Genomic DNA, 13,884 nt, shown 5'->3' with positions numbered 1-13,884 from the left:
AAAAAGGAACTTAGGAAGAACAGTAGCATAGTTTTATACATTTTAAGTGGTCAAGTAATATATAAATGCTCCAATGAATATAGTACTTTCCCTTGACAAAGACCTGAAGTTTGCTCAGGGAAGTGCGTTATGACTTGTGCATTACTGTGAGGTGGTGGAAGGAAGGTCATTTGAAACCAGACAGAAAGTTGGGCCGCCAGAAGTTGGATGGGCTGGCTCATCACACACCTATGAGTGGAGGTACCGGGTAGATGTTTGTGGTGTGTGCATATGAGCATTTTGCATATTCCTAAGCCTTTTTGTTCAGCTGGTTGCAGTTTTTAGCATTTACCTAGCTGTTTATTGCTGATGAAACTACAGTTAAGCAAAGACAAAACTTGTGGCATGTTTACAATCCTCCCTCATGTATAATCATGTTGTGTTTTCAAAACAAGCATTATTATAGAGCTAGCGGTGTTTGGAAAAGACCGAGGTCGGCTTATGGCCACCCATTTCAGATCTTGGCGTGTGTATGTTGCTCTTTTATTGCTTGAATTCTTTCTCTGACAGTGGGCCACAGCCAATGATTTCTACCTTTATTATTTATACTTCTGCATCATATGGAATGTATGATTGTTGCTTTTAAAAAGCATAGGAAACAAAAGCCCCTTTGCCTTGACAGTTTGAAAATATTGTAATCATTGGATGAAATTTTAAGCGTTTGATTTTAAAAATAGAATGATATTCTTGGGCATCCCTGGTGGCGCAGTGGTTGAGAGTCCGCCTGCCGATGCAGGGGACATGGGTTCGTGCCCCCCTTCCGTGAAGATCCCACATGCCGCGGTGCTGGCTGGGCCCGTGAGCCATGGCCGCTGAGCCTGTGCATCCAGAGCCAACGGGAGAGGCCACAACAGTGAGAGGCCCGTGTACCGCAAAAAAAAAAAGAATGATATTCTTAAATCATGTTAAATAATCCTTGCTTTTCTTTTAATAGCTAGTGGCCGTATTAAGAGAAGTTAAATACCTTTTGATGTTGAAGAAATCAGACATACCGGATTCAGCCTTAGCCATCTTCAAAAAAAGAAACACTCTTTTAAAGGTCTGTGTTTTCAGATATTAGGGCGGATTTTGAATAGAAAGTTTGAATTTTAATTATTAACATGTAGACCTAAGATACTTCCATGCCTCCAAGAGAAAGTAGCCTTAACACATGTGGCCCTTTTTGTCTTGGGGTTTTCTTTTGAATCAGTCCATTGGAAATCTTGAACTTCTTGTGCAAGGATATAATAAGCTGAAACAGACTCTTCTGGAAGTTGAATACCCCCTGGTTGAGGAAGAGCTGAGGTCTGTGGATGAGGAACTGCAGGCAGCCGCCACATCACTGACATGGCAGGATGACTGCTGGGGGGACATCGAGAGGATGAAGACGGCCACCTCAGAGTTGGAGCGCAGAGTGGAGCGTGCGCAGAACAACGTCAAAGTGATTCAGCAGACGATGCGGGCTTGGGTGGAGCGCACACTCCTTCCCCGGAGAGAACACAGGCGGGAGACCGCCTTGACTTGGGAGGACAAGGGTGATTTGTTTACGAAAAAATACACGCTAATCCAGGAAGGTGGCTGCAAGATACACAACTTGGTTGAGGTACTTGCTTTAAAGCCTTCGAAATGTATAGCAGATCCTTTCACTCAGTTTAGAAAAGAGCAAAAATAGGTAACCTAATAATGGAGGGCCCTTTTTCTGGGCCCAAAAGAACTTTAGGTATGGTTTTGTTAAGCATTGCAAATGGAGGAATTTGTGTTACTTGTCTGTAATTTCTGTGGCCCTCGCTGTGCTCAGTTCTGAGGGAAGAGACAGGACTGTGAGATCTTTTGATGAAACAGAAAGGCTAGAGATGGTGTCCTTACCTTGGTCATAGTTATCTCCTGTTTTGCTGAATGCTTCTATGTGTCATCCATCTTGTTTACCTCATCTCCTGTAACCCTTTCAGCCATCTCCTGAGGGTGGCAACAGTAGTTACTCTCCTTATAACAAGTACTCGAGTTTTTACAACAGTGATAGGCACTATTCCAGGGTTATCAGTGTAAGAGAAGACAAATAAAACAACAAGAACAAAGAACAGAAGGCAGAGAAACAAAAGCATAAAACAAAAAAGTCTCTTGCATCTTGGATCTTACATCCTAGTTAGGGAAGATAGAAAGAGAAAATAACAAATATATAGTAGTATCTTCAATCGGTCACATGAGCAATGGTGAAAAATAAAGCAGAGATGGTGGGATAGAGAAGCAGTAGCAGGTGGGGTGGACACTGTGTATGAGGTAGTTAGAAAGGCCTCTTTACTAAGGTAGCATTTCTGCAGAGAACTGAAAGGGAATGCGCTAGGTGGGAAATGGAAGAAGGATGTTCTAGGTATCAAAGTACACAAGCTTTATGGTAGGAGTATGGGTCGCTTGTCTAAGGGTCAGTTAGAGAGCCAACATGCCTGAAGCAGAATTTCCAGGGGGAATAATAGTAGGCGATGAAGTTTGAAAGGGCTTAAGGGTACATCCCACTGGATCAACGGGCCATTTTGAGAACTTTGGGTTTTACTCTGAGGGAAAATAGCAGCTGGAGACTCTCTGCTCAGAAGCTTTCCCTGTTGAGTGTAAACTACAGGGGGGTCAGGAGATGGTAGACAAGGAGACCGTTAGGAGATGAGTCTGTAATCCAAGTGAAGATGGCTTGGGTCCAGACGGTAGTGATAAAAAACAGTCGTATGCTGGATGTATTTTGAAGGCAGAGCCAAGAGAATTTGCTGTGATCAGTCAGAGGAGAGAGAAGTTAAGATGACGTTGACGTTTTTGGTCTGGGCTGCTGGAAGAATAGAGTTTCCCTTTACTGATATGGGGAGGGCTATGGCAGAGCAGATTTTGCAGAGAAAAGACAGGATTTGTTTGGGGGCACATTAGTTGGAGATGCCTGCCCAAGGGCAGATTTTTGCATAGGCTGGCCTTGCAATTGTGTGAAGAAAGGGTTTGAAGAGTAACAAACTTGCTCACCGAAAAGTAAGATGTGGTACATTTGATATGCTGTATTGAGTATGTGTCACAAGAAGAAAAGAAAGAAAAGAATTCATATGGATTTCAAAGTTTCTGTTGACTTCCAAGTTTGTCTGAAACATGTAAGAAAGTTTTAATTTTCCCTACTGGTAACAATTTGCTAGGGCAAAGACTTTGCCTTCTTAGATGACTGCCTGTGTTAGCATCCTTGGGCTGCTATAACAAAGTACCACAAATGGATGTCTTAAAGCAATGAAATGTATTCTCTCTCAGTCTGGAGGCTAGAAGTCTGAAATCAAGGTGTGGGCAGGGCCATGCTCCCTCTGAATGCTCCCCCTAAGGCCTGGGTAGCCTTGAGGGAATCTCGGGGATGTTGTGATATGTAAAGAAGGTATATATCTGGAAAGTTGTTTTTTCAGCAATGTCTTAACTTAGTCATGACCTCAACTGTTCCTAGTTTGCCGAGATGGCTGTGAATTATTCTGCGACTTTCAGGACATCCTTACAAGTGTTTATGCGTTGGAATCTGCCTCATGGAGGACAGATGATGGATTACAATTAGTTTCTTCTGATACATTTTATTGATAATAGGAAAGTGGGCTCCCTAAACACTAACTTGGGGGTTTTAGACAAGTAAGATATATGAATGTTGATTATAATGCATTGAAAATATTGCCAGTACATGACTAGAAATAGTTACAAACAAGGTTTTGCAGTGGTATTCTCGGAGAATAAAGTTGGAATTTTTCTACTAGTAAATGGACTCTTTTTCCCTTAAATCAAAAACTAAGAAGCTTGGAAGTCACTTAGACCTGTGGAGTGCTTCCAACTTGAGGGAACTCAACTTCAAAATAGAGATGAAATGATTATTTGTTTCTGTAAGTTATCTTTTAAGTGACTTTTCCCCCTCTTATCAGCACATGAAATTGAGCTTGGTTCTCAGATTTCCAGCAAGGAATGTGGTTTAGGGGAAAGACATAGAAGCACAGCAGAAGGTGTGTGAGTTCTGCCCTTTCATGCTGCATCCTTTGTGGCTGTAGGATCTCTGTGGATGGTCTGCAGTCAGTGTCTCAGATGAAGAGAGAAGGGCAGAACCGTGGAAGGTTGGGTCTGGAAGGGACCCGAGCGATCGTGTAGTGACCCAAAGCCCTCCTTTCTTTTCCTTTTCCTCCCTTTACCCTAGATTGTTGAACATACAACAGTTTCTTAAAAGTGGCACTGTAGTGATATAAGCTGGACCTCTTGGTATGAGAAAGTATGAACAGTGAGGTAATCACAGGTCTATTACTGTGATATGTTGGAAAGAGCCCTACTCTGGGGAGTCAAGAGGACTGGCTTCTAGTTCTAGCTCAGCTGCTTACTTCCTATGAATGTGACGCTGGATGTGCTTTAGGTCTTTGTTTTATACCTTAAAGATGAAGAGCCTGAACAAGATAGTCTTCGAGGATTTTTTTTCACCCTTCCAACCCCTAAACTAGCTCCTACAATGGAGCCAGGACTGCTGTGTACAGCTGCCTGGGATGTGTACTGCCCAGCTCCAGGGGTGTGGGTCACATACACTACACAGATGTGAATGCTTCCACGTGGTTGGCAGGCAAGACAGCATCCCTGAAAAGAGCAGTTCTTAGATTTGTTTGAGGACAAAAAACCCTCAAAGAACTTGTTCATCTCTGCCCTGCTTTATCAGGATCCAGACTCACCTCTGTAGTTCTGATTCTTGCCTGTAGCACACACCTTTGAATCCTGGATCATATATCCACAGTAGTGAATAATCACAGAAAGCAGAGAGCATAATCTACCTTATAATCAGCTCCCACTTTAGTGTTGTCTTTTCTGTGTGCTATAGTAGTTTCTGCCTTGGGCATCTGCCCTCTGGCCTGTATAGACTGTGTAACCTTTGCCGCTCAGAAGGTACTTCTGGAATCAACCTTGCTGCTTACCTGACCTTTTCAAATCGCTGTCCCTAGGCCTGCCACACTGTGCCCAACCTCTAGCAGTCCTTAACCATGTCCGTGTCTGGCCCTGTCATGCCCCCTGGCCCATCCATTACCTTACCCACATGCTAGGGAGATGCTGAGGTCAAAGACTTTCATATTGTTGAAGCACAGAGGGAGCCTGGACTTCTCCAGGCCAGTGTTTCCCAAGCCAAGTTACTGTCTTTCCACAAGCTGCTCATAGGTGGTTGGCACAAAATATCTTTGTGTTGGGAGACAATGGGTTAAACCAGGTTAAATGGACTTTAACATAACAGGTACACTGTGAGTCTCCAAGAATGGCCTAAAACACTTAGCTCTTTGCTGACTTGGTGATCTTTAGATGTCCCAGAACAGCGTTCTCGGGAGGACCACTTTGGGAAACCTCATTTACAGGTGAGGCCAGGGCAGGCAATGTCCAAGGCCACAGAGAGTCAGGGACAGGGCCAGAACCAGAGCCCAGGCCCCATACATCTAGGATGCATTGGGAACTAGTGTATTTCTTGTGTGCATAATATTTGAAGATAGCAATCTTCTTAATGATTTCACCTGTAAAGACTGACTTTTTTACATCTTTATTGGAGTATAATTGCTTTACAATGGTGTGTTACTTTCTGCTTTATAACAAAGTGAATCAGTTATACATATATATATATGTTCCCATATCTCTTCCCTCTTGTGTCTCCCACCCTCCCTATCCCACCCCTCCAGGTGGTCACAAAGCACCAAGCTGATGTCCCTGTGCTGTGCGGCTGCTTCCCACTAGCTATCTACCTTACGTTAGGTAGTGTATATATGTCCATGCCACTCTCTCGCTATGTCACAGCTTACACTTCCCGCTCCGCATATCCTCAAGTCCATTCTCTAGTAGGTCTGTGTCTTTATTCGTGTCTTACCCCTAGGTTCTTCATGACATTTTTTTTCTTAAATTCCATATATATGTGTTAGCATACGGTATTTGTCTCTCTCTCTCTCTCTTACTTACTTCACCCTGTATGACAGACTCTAGCTCTATCCACCTCATTACAAATAGCTCAAGTTCGTTTCTTTTTATGGCTGAGTAATATTCCATTGTATATATGTGCCACATCTTCTTTATCCATTCATCCGATGATGGACACTTAGGTTGTTTCCACCCCCTGGCTATTGTAAATAGAGCTGCAGTGAACATTTTGGTACATGACTCTTTTTGAATTATGGTTTTCTCAGGGTATATGCCCAGTAGTGGGATTGCTGGGTCATATGGTAGTTCTATTTGTAGTTTTTTAAGGAACCTCCATACTGTTCTCCATAGTGGCTGTACCAATTCACATTCCCACCAGCAGTGCAAGAGTGTTCCCTTTTCTCCACACCATCTCCAGCATTTATTGTTTGTAGATTTTTTGATGATGGTCATTCTGACTGGTGTGAGATGATATCTTATTGTAGTTTTGATTTGCATTTCTCTAATGATTAATGATGTTGAGCATTCTTTCATGTGTTTGTTGGCATTCTTTATATCTTCTTTGGAGAAATGTCTGTTTAGGTCTTCTGCCCATTTTTGGATGGGGTTGTTTGTTTTTTTGTTATTGAGCTGCATGAGCTGCTTGTAAATTTTGGAGATTAATCCTTTGTCAGTTGCTTCATTTGCAAATGTTTTCTCCCATTCTGAGGGTTGTCTTTTGGTCTTGATTATGGTTTCCTTTGCTGTGCAAAAGCTTTGAAGTTTCATTAGGTCCCATTTGTTTATTTTTGTTTTTATTTCCATTTCTCTAGGAAGTGGGTCCAAAAGGATCTTGCTGTGATGTATTTCATAGAGTGTTCTGCCTATGTTTTCCTCTAAGAGTTTGATAGTTTCTGGCCTTACATTTAGGTCTTTAATCCATTTTGAGCTTATTTTTGTGTATGGTGTTAGGGAGTGATCTAATCTCATAGTTTTAAATGTACCTGTCCAGTTTTCCCAGCACCACTTATTGAAGAGGCTGTCCTTTCTCCACTGTACATTCCTGCCTCCTTTATCAAAGATAAGGTGACCATATGTGCGTGGGTTTATCTCTGGGCTTTCTATCCTGTTCCATTGATCTATATCTCTGTTTTTGTGCCAGTACCATACTGTCTTGATTACTGTAGCTTTGTAGTATAGTCTGAAGTCAGGAAGCCTGATTCCTCCAGCTCCATTTTTCGTTCTCAAGATTGCTTTGGCTATTTGGGGTCTTTTGTGTTTCCATACAAATTGTGAAATTTTTTGTTCCTCTTCTGTGAAAAATGCCAGTGGTAGTTTGATAGGGATTGCATTGAATCTGTAGATTGCTTTGGGTGGTAGAGTCATTTTCACAGTGTTGATTCTTCCAATTCAAGAACATGGTATCTCTCTCCATGTATTTGTATCATCTTTAATTTCTTTCATCAGTGTCTTATAATTTTCTGCATACAGGTCTTTTGTCTCCTTAGGTAGGTTTATTCCTAGATATTTTATTCTTTTTGTTGCAATAGTAAATGGGAGTGTTTTCTTGATTTCACTTTCAGCTTTTTCATCATTAGTGTATAGGAATGCCAGAGATTTCTGTGCATTAATTTTGTATCCTGCTGCTTTACCAAATTCATTGATTAGCTCTCGTAGTTTTCTGGTAGCATCTTTAAAGAATGACTTTTGAATGTATCTTATAAGTGAACTAAATGTTACAAAATCCTGCTTAGATCATTGCCGTCTAGGTTAAAATTCTGCAACTAAGCATTTGAATGTTTCTATGCTGTGCCCCCAAATATAGCCCCTTTAACAAGCCATTTAAATGGACAGCTTTTGTTTTTATACTCACTGTTGTCTATACTGGTCTATTAATACTTGTCTGTTTGTAGGAAAATAGGATGCTGTTTAGAGCCACTCCTTCTCTGGATGCTTGGAAGATTTATGTAGAATTCATTGATGACATTGTGGTGGAAGGCTTTTTTCAAGCAATAGTGCATGACTTAGACTTCTTCCTGATGAACACAGAGAAACAACTGAAATCTGCACCGTTTTTTCAAGCACAGATGATCTTAATGCCCCCAGAGATTCTGTTTAAACCTTCTTTAGAAAGAGAGGCTGGGGATGGCTTCTACGATCTGGTGGAAGAAATGCTGTGCAGTAGTTTCCGAATGTCTGCCCAGATGAAGCGAGTAGCAGCACATCTGGAAATAGCAAATTACCAGGTATGTTCTTTGTAAATGGGTATTACATTTATTGTGAAGTATATACATATTAATAGATTAAGAGATTATAAATATGTTTATTGGTAGTATTACTGAATACTGAATTCAGAGAACAGAATCCAAAGAAATCAGCACTGAACAGGAAATATTACTCTAAAAAAATTCAATATATTTACATATATGTTAACCAATTTCGCACATCTCTTTAGAGTTACAAATAAATGCCAAGCTAATTCCAAAGCTTTTAATCTGAATATACTTCGATTTTGAGTTCTAGTGTTCCCCATTCTAATGTCCACTGTTTTTTGCTGTATTTACACCAAGTATGATTAATTTTGTTTGTATTTAACGTAAAAGCAAGATGCTGTGAGCAGATCCTGAGGCAGCCAGGAAAACCAGGAATTTTAGAACAGCTCTTTAAAATAGGATAAAGCCACATGAAAGAAAATGCCTCATTCCTAGATATATAAATGCAAAAGAGAAAATATTAAGAAGCAATATTTCCGATGAAAAGACAGAGAAGGATATAGAGGGTTGCAACTTCCCAGGATTCAAAAAAAATGTGCTTACTCAACTACCCAGTCATTTGAATGCTGAATGCCCATACATATACATATATATTAATTACAATTATGATTATTTATAAAATTAGCTTTTATATTAATGATTCAAAATAAATTGGGGTAATGGGGAGCACAAGGAAAGGAGAAGTGGGAAAAGCAACACGGTTTTTGATTTTACCGACTATTCTTTTGAAGAATGGCCTTGGATAATGTTAGGTTGCACATAATTGCTAGAGCAGGGTTGGCTTTCATAAGTGCTTGGTTCTCCCCTCATTTAGAAAGATATGGACAACATGCTGGGCCTGGTGGAGGTCAGGCAGGAGATCATGAAGAGAGTGGCAGACGTCATCAACAAAGTCTTGGACTTCAGAAACACCCTGGACACATACGCTTACCTCTGGGTGGATGACCGGACCGAGTTTATGAAGCGCTTTCTCCTGTATGGCCATACTGTGTCATCTGAGGAGACAGGGCCTCACGCAAATGAAGACATTACCGGACAACCACCAACACTCGAGCAATTCAAAGAAGAGGCAAGGCAAACCCTCTGCATTTATGTAGTTACTAGCTTTTGATTGAGTTGTTATACAGTGACTCTTTTTTTTTCTAATTGTAGATTGACATTTATGAGGCTTTGTATGTTCAGATGAGCAAGTTTGATGACTTCAGAGTGTTTGATGGTTGGTTCAAGGTGGACATGAAGCCTTTCAAAGTGAGCTTGCTAAACATTATCAGGAAATGGAGCTGGATGTTTCAGGAGCATCTTTTGAGATTTGTCATTGACAGGTAGTCTTTGGTATTTGGAATGATAACTTTTAACACCTGACTCCTTCTTAAAATTGAGATATTAATTTTAAGAGCATTAAAACTGCCAGTTCTGTAAGAGAGATAGCAAGTAATGTTTAATTAGGTAAATAGTGAAAATTAGATTCAGTCAGAAGTCATACTTCTGAATGTTTTAATGAGCTTAATTTGTGTTTGTGTGTGTGTATACATGTTTTTATAGTCTGAATGAGCTACAAGAGTTTATAAAGGAGACAGATGCTGGACTTCAGAGAGAATTAAGTGAAGGCGATCACGATGGTTTAGTTGACATTATGGGGCATCTTCTGGCTGTAAGAAGCCGCCAGAGAGCTACTGATGAACTCTTTGAACCACTAAAAGAAACCATCACACTCTTGGAAACGTATGGCCAGAAGATGCCTGAGCAGGTCTATGCTCAGCTAGAGGTCAGTGAGGTGCTAAAATAACCATGATTACCATAAACTGAGCATCTCCTGTTCTCCTCATGCACTCTCTTATGACACCCTCATAACACCCTATACTGTAGACATTAATGTTTTCATTTTACAGCTTAGGAATCTGAAGCTTAAAGGGACTTAGTAATTTTCTCAAGGTCACACAAGTAGTAAAGCCAGCCCACATGAATCTCGGGGTGTTTCATGCCCACATCCTCGCTCTGCCTGGCTGTACTCCACTGCCTTCATGTTAGAAGGTATTCAGGTCATAGAGAGCCTCTAAGTTACTTTTTTGGCTTCCACTTATATCATCACTTTCACATGTGAAACAAATTCCAGCTCTCTTTCATTTAAATTGCCTGTCGGTTGAGAAGTGACCTAGTCTTTGGAAACATATCATGGACATGTTAAGAAAGAATAAGTAAAGCCCAATTCGGCTGGAGAAATCACTTTCCTAAACAGGATTTCTGTGTCATCCTCCTCTTTCCGTGTTCTGGAATGACTTGGTGGCTGCTGTGTGCCAAACAGTGTACAAAGTCTTTGTAGTTATAACTGAAATCACGAATAAAAATCTCACAATTGAGGCTCTATTCCCATGCCCATATTGAGGTTCTGTAGGTAGTTTATATGTTTATGTCATCCACCAACTTCCAGGGTGAGCTTAGGTTTAACCTTGCAATGTGATCAGTGGACACATTAACTAAAGAGCTTCTATTGAATTCTATCTAGTTCAGTGATTAGAGCATGGAACTGAAACTTAGATTTCTGCTAGTCCATCTCATCTGCTTGCCTCAGAGCATGCTTCCTCTTCAGTAAAATATCCCTCAAGATCCCTCACTTTTTAAATTTGTCTATACTGTCTCCAGTTCCCCATTTTTAAGAAAATTGAGGTGAAATTCACAGTTCACATAACGTAAAAGTAACCATTTCAAAGTGTGTGGCATTTAGTACGTTCAGGAGGTTGTGTAATCACTGCCTGTCTCTAGTTTCAGAACATTTTCCTCACCCCCAAAGAGACTCCATACCCATTAGTTGTCATTCCCCACTCCTCCCCTACTACCTGCCACCAGTCTGGGGCTACTGCTGATTCTTTCCTGTCTTTAAGGGTTTACTTACTGTAGATACTTCATATAAGTGGAATTATACAATGTGTGACCTTTTGTATCTGGCTTCTCTCACCTGGCACGACGATTTTGAGGTTCATGAACGTTGTAACATATATCGCTACTTCATTCCTTTTTATGGCTGAATAATGTTCCGTTGTATGTGTGTGTGTGTGTGTGTGTGTGTATGTGTGTATATACACACATATACAGTTTGTTTAGCCTTTCACCCATTGAGGAATATTGGGGCTCTTTTCATCTTCTGGCTATTGTGAATAATGCTGCTGTGGACATCGGTGCACACGTATTTGTTTGAGTACCTGTTTTCAGATCTTTTTGGGAAACACCTAGGAGTGGAATTGCCGGGTCATATGGGAATTCCAAGTTTAACTTTTTGAGGAACCACCAAAATGTTTTTCACAGCAGCTGCTCCATTTTATATTCCTCATTTTGTTTTGTGAGGATGAAGTGCAACAATGTGTTTATAGATGCTCTCTTGACTACAAAGAATTACTATATATGAATTATTAGATTCTGTTTAAGTATAAAACTGTCTTTAGAACTGAAAATCCAGTTAGACATGGAGTGAGAGATGATGTGGATAGATAGATACATAACAAGAGTGAGACGTGAAATAGTCAACAGTAGAACACACTATAAATGTCTGTTTTTAGGAAGATTGGGATATTCTTTGAGTCAGACCTTGAACCTTAAAATTTTATGTCATATAGAGAAACCAGTCATAACACAAGTAATTGATGGGGGATTATGGCCATGGCCTCCAGAATTTGTATTATAGAAGTTTGGCTCCCACTTCACTAAAGCTAGATTCCAGTCATTTCTGTTGTCTGTTTTTAGGTCTTTAACAAATTTTCCTGATACATATGACACCTTATATACATTGTTCAACAGTAAGCTAATTAGGAGAGTGTAAGGATGCAGACATGTTTGATCAGGTCACTTAGTTCTGACTGTTGTCTTAGTTGTTTATGAAAATGGAGGTGTATGTATTCAGTTTCAGTGCTGTGGTCAGGTGGAAGATTTAAAAATCTTTTATGTGTTTCTTACTTTATATGCTTTCTAATGGACTCTTTATGTTTCCAAGATGAATAAAAGCAAATGTGCTCTTCTGCCTTTTTTCTATAAAAATAAAAGTTTGGCTCACTAAGGTTTCTGCAGGATTGAAAATATTAGGCTTTTCAATATTTCAGAAGTGAGCCACACTCTTAGCTCTGTGTGTGTCTCGATGTCGGTAATTCAGGCTGGTCAGGAGGAAAAATAAGATATACAGGCAGTTCAGGTTGCTCGTGGAGGATAACAATGTCCCAATTTTGTTTTAATTTAAGCAATTTGTGAGAGTTGCTGTTTCTCCTTCATAATCATTAGCAGTCATAACATTTCCCAAAACTTGCCTGTGCTTGGTTTGATGCTAAAAAAGCCCCTAGGCATGGCTGTGTCCTCACACCCTATCTATAGTGTGCTCTGAAGCTAGATTACACTTCTGATCTATAGATTTTATCAAGTCCCTTCCCTGTTAAGAAACCTTCATTGACTGCCTCTAGCCTCAGAATCCGGTCCAGTTTCTGTAGAGCCCACACTCTCACCCCATCCTGCATTGGAAATCTTACCTCACGGGATGTTGAGGGGTCTCACCCTCATCTCTGCCTGTGGAAATCCAGTCATTGTTTTGCGCCTCTGATGCAGTGTTCGTTCCTTGAGTGGATCAGTATCAGTTCAACTTTGGAGGTCATCTGATCTTTTGGTTTTCAATGAAGGTTTATTTTTATCCAGTGGAAGCTTCTTTGGAATCCCCAAATATAAAGCAGGTAACAGCAGGTCTAGTGTCATTGAAGAAGGTTAAGGTTAAGGAGCCTGAACCCACTGATGTGACCTCTTCAAGTCTTCTCTCCCATGGCCCCGAAGGGACTCCCTGTGACATTTAGGTTCCGTGGGGTCAATTGGAAATGCAAAGTGACACTCTGGACAGATGAGGATGCAGAGTTTTGACGAGAAGAAGGATGGAAGAGCAAGATGAAAAACAAGGAGCTTTAGAGCTCAAGTGTTTTAGTTCCTGGCCTGGTCGTGTATTGCCGTCGTGATACCACGTTGCCTCCCAAGCATTTTAATTCCATAACATATAGACCTCCTGATCGAAGTTAATACATTCTGTCATGTAGAATAGTTAATTTTTTGTACCTCTCATTCACTCCGACAGATGATACAACAGTTTAAATCTCAAGAATGTGTTTTATCTTTGTAGCCCTCCTCCACCACTCAGATACGACTTATACTTAGCACAGCGCACTCTTCGTAATTGACAGTTACGAAATCATTCATCAGATATTTATCAGGGTTACAAAATAGTCTTTAGAACCGATTTTTGTGCTTCAGCGACACAAGTAGAGTCCTATCACCATGGGTGGTTTTGTGTGACAAAACAATTTCAGTGTCCTGGGAGAGAAACAATGCTTTCTTAGTCTGGATACAAGGAATGCTTTTCAACAGCAGTTGAGCACAAGGGCTCTTCAAAGAAAGTAAGTTGCTGTTGTCCTAGTTGCATTGTAGTCAGGGACAGCAGAGTTGAGTTGCTACCTGAACAATTGATGGCTGCTTTTGTCCTCCATCAAGTAGGAATTAACCTTCCCTTCCCTCATCTTACTTCAAAAATCCTAGTCATTTAAAATTAACCCAAATGGTCAAACTCTCCATCCAGACCAAGTGAAAACACAGCTTTGGGAGCCAGAGGAAAACGAAGGATAAGATTGAGTCACGTTTTCATGTCTGCCCACCAGAGTCAGAGCGTCTTTTTTCGCTTGCTAAATTG

The 13,884-nt window shown here is 40.6% G+C and overlaps 1 protein-coding gene across 1 annotated transcript in view; it reads left to right on the top strand.

Annotated features, from left to right (window-relative positions):
* DNAH11 (dynein axonemal heavy chain 11) overlaps window positions 1-13,884 on the top strand; it is a 315,873-nt gene that overhangs the window by 52,503 nt on the left and 249,486 nt on the right. Inside the window, 6 exon segments of the mRNA XM_065883652.1 lie at window positions 974-1,078; window positions 1,229-1,621; window positions 7,824-8,156; window positions 8,998-9,252; window positions 9,336-9,505; window positions 9,726-9,948. Coding sequence (XP_065739724.1) covers window positions 974-1,078; window positions 1,229-1,621; window positions 7,824-8,156; window positions 8,998-9,252; window positions 9,336-9,505; window positions 9,726-9,948 — 1,479 coding nt within the window.

Source organism: Phocoena phocoena, chromosome 9, assembly GCF_963924675.1.
Source record: "Phocoena phocoena chromosome 9, mPhoPho1.1, whole genome shotgun sequence".
In the NCBI taxonomy this organism is placed as follows: domain Eukaryota; kingdom Metazoa; phylum Chordata; class Mammalia; order Artiodactyla; family Phocoenidae; genus Phocoena; species Phocoena phocoena.
This window is presented reverse-complemented; position numbering and strand designations above follow the sequence as displayed.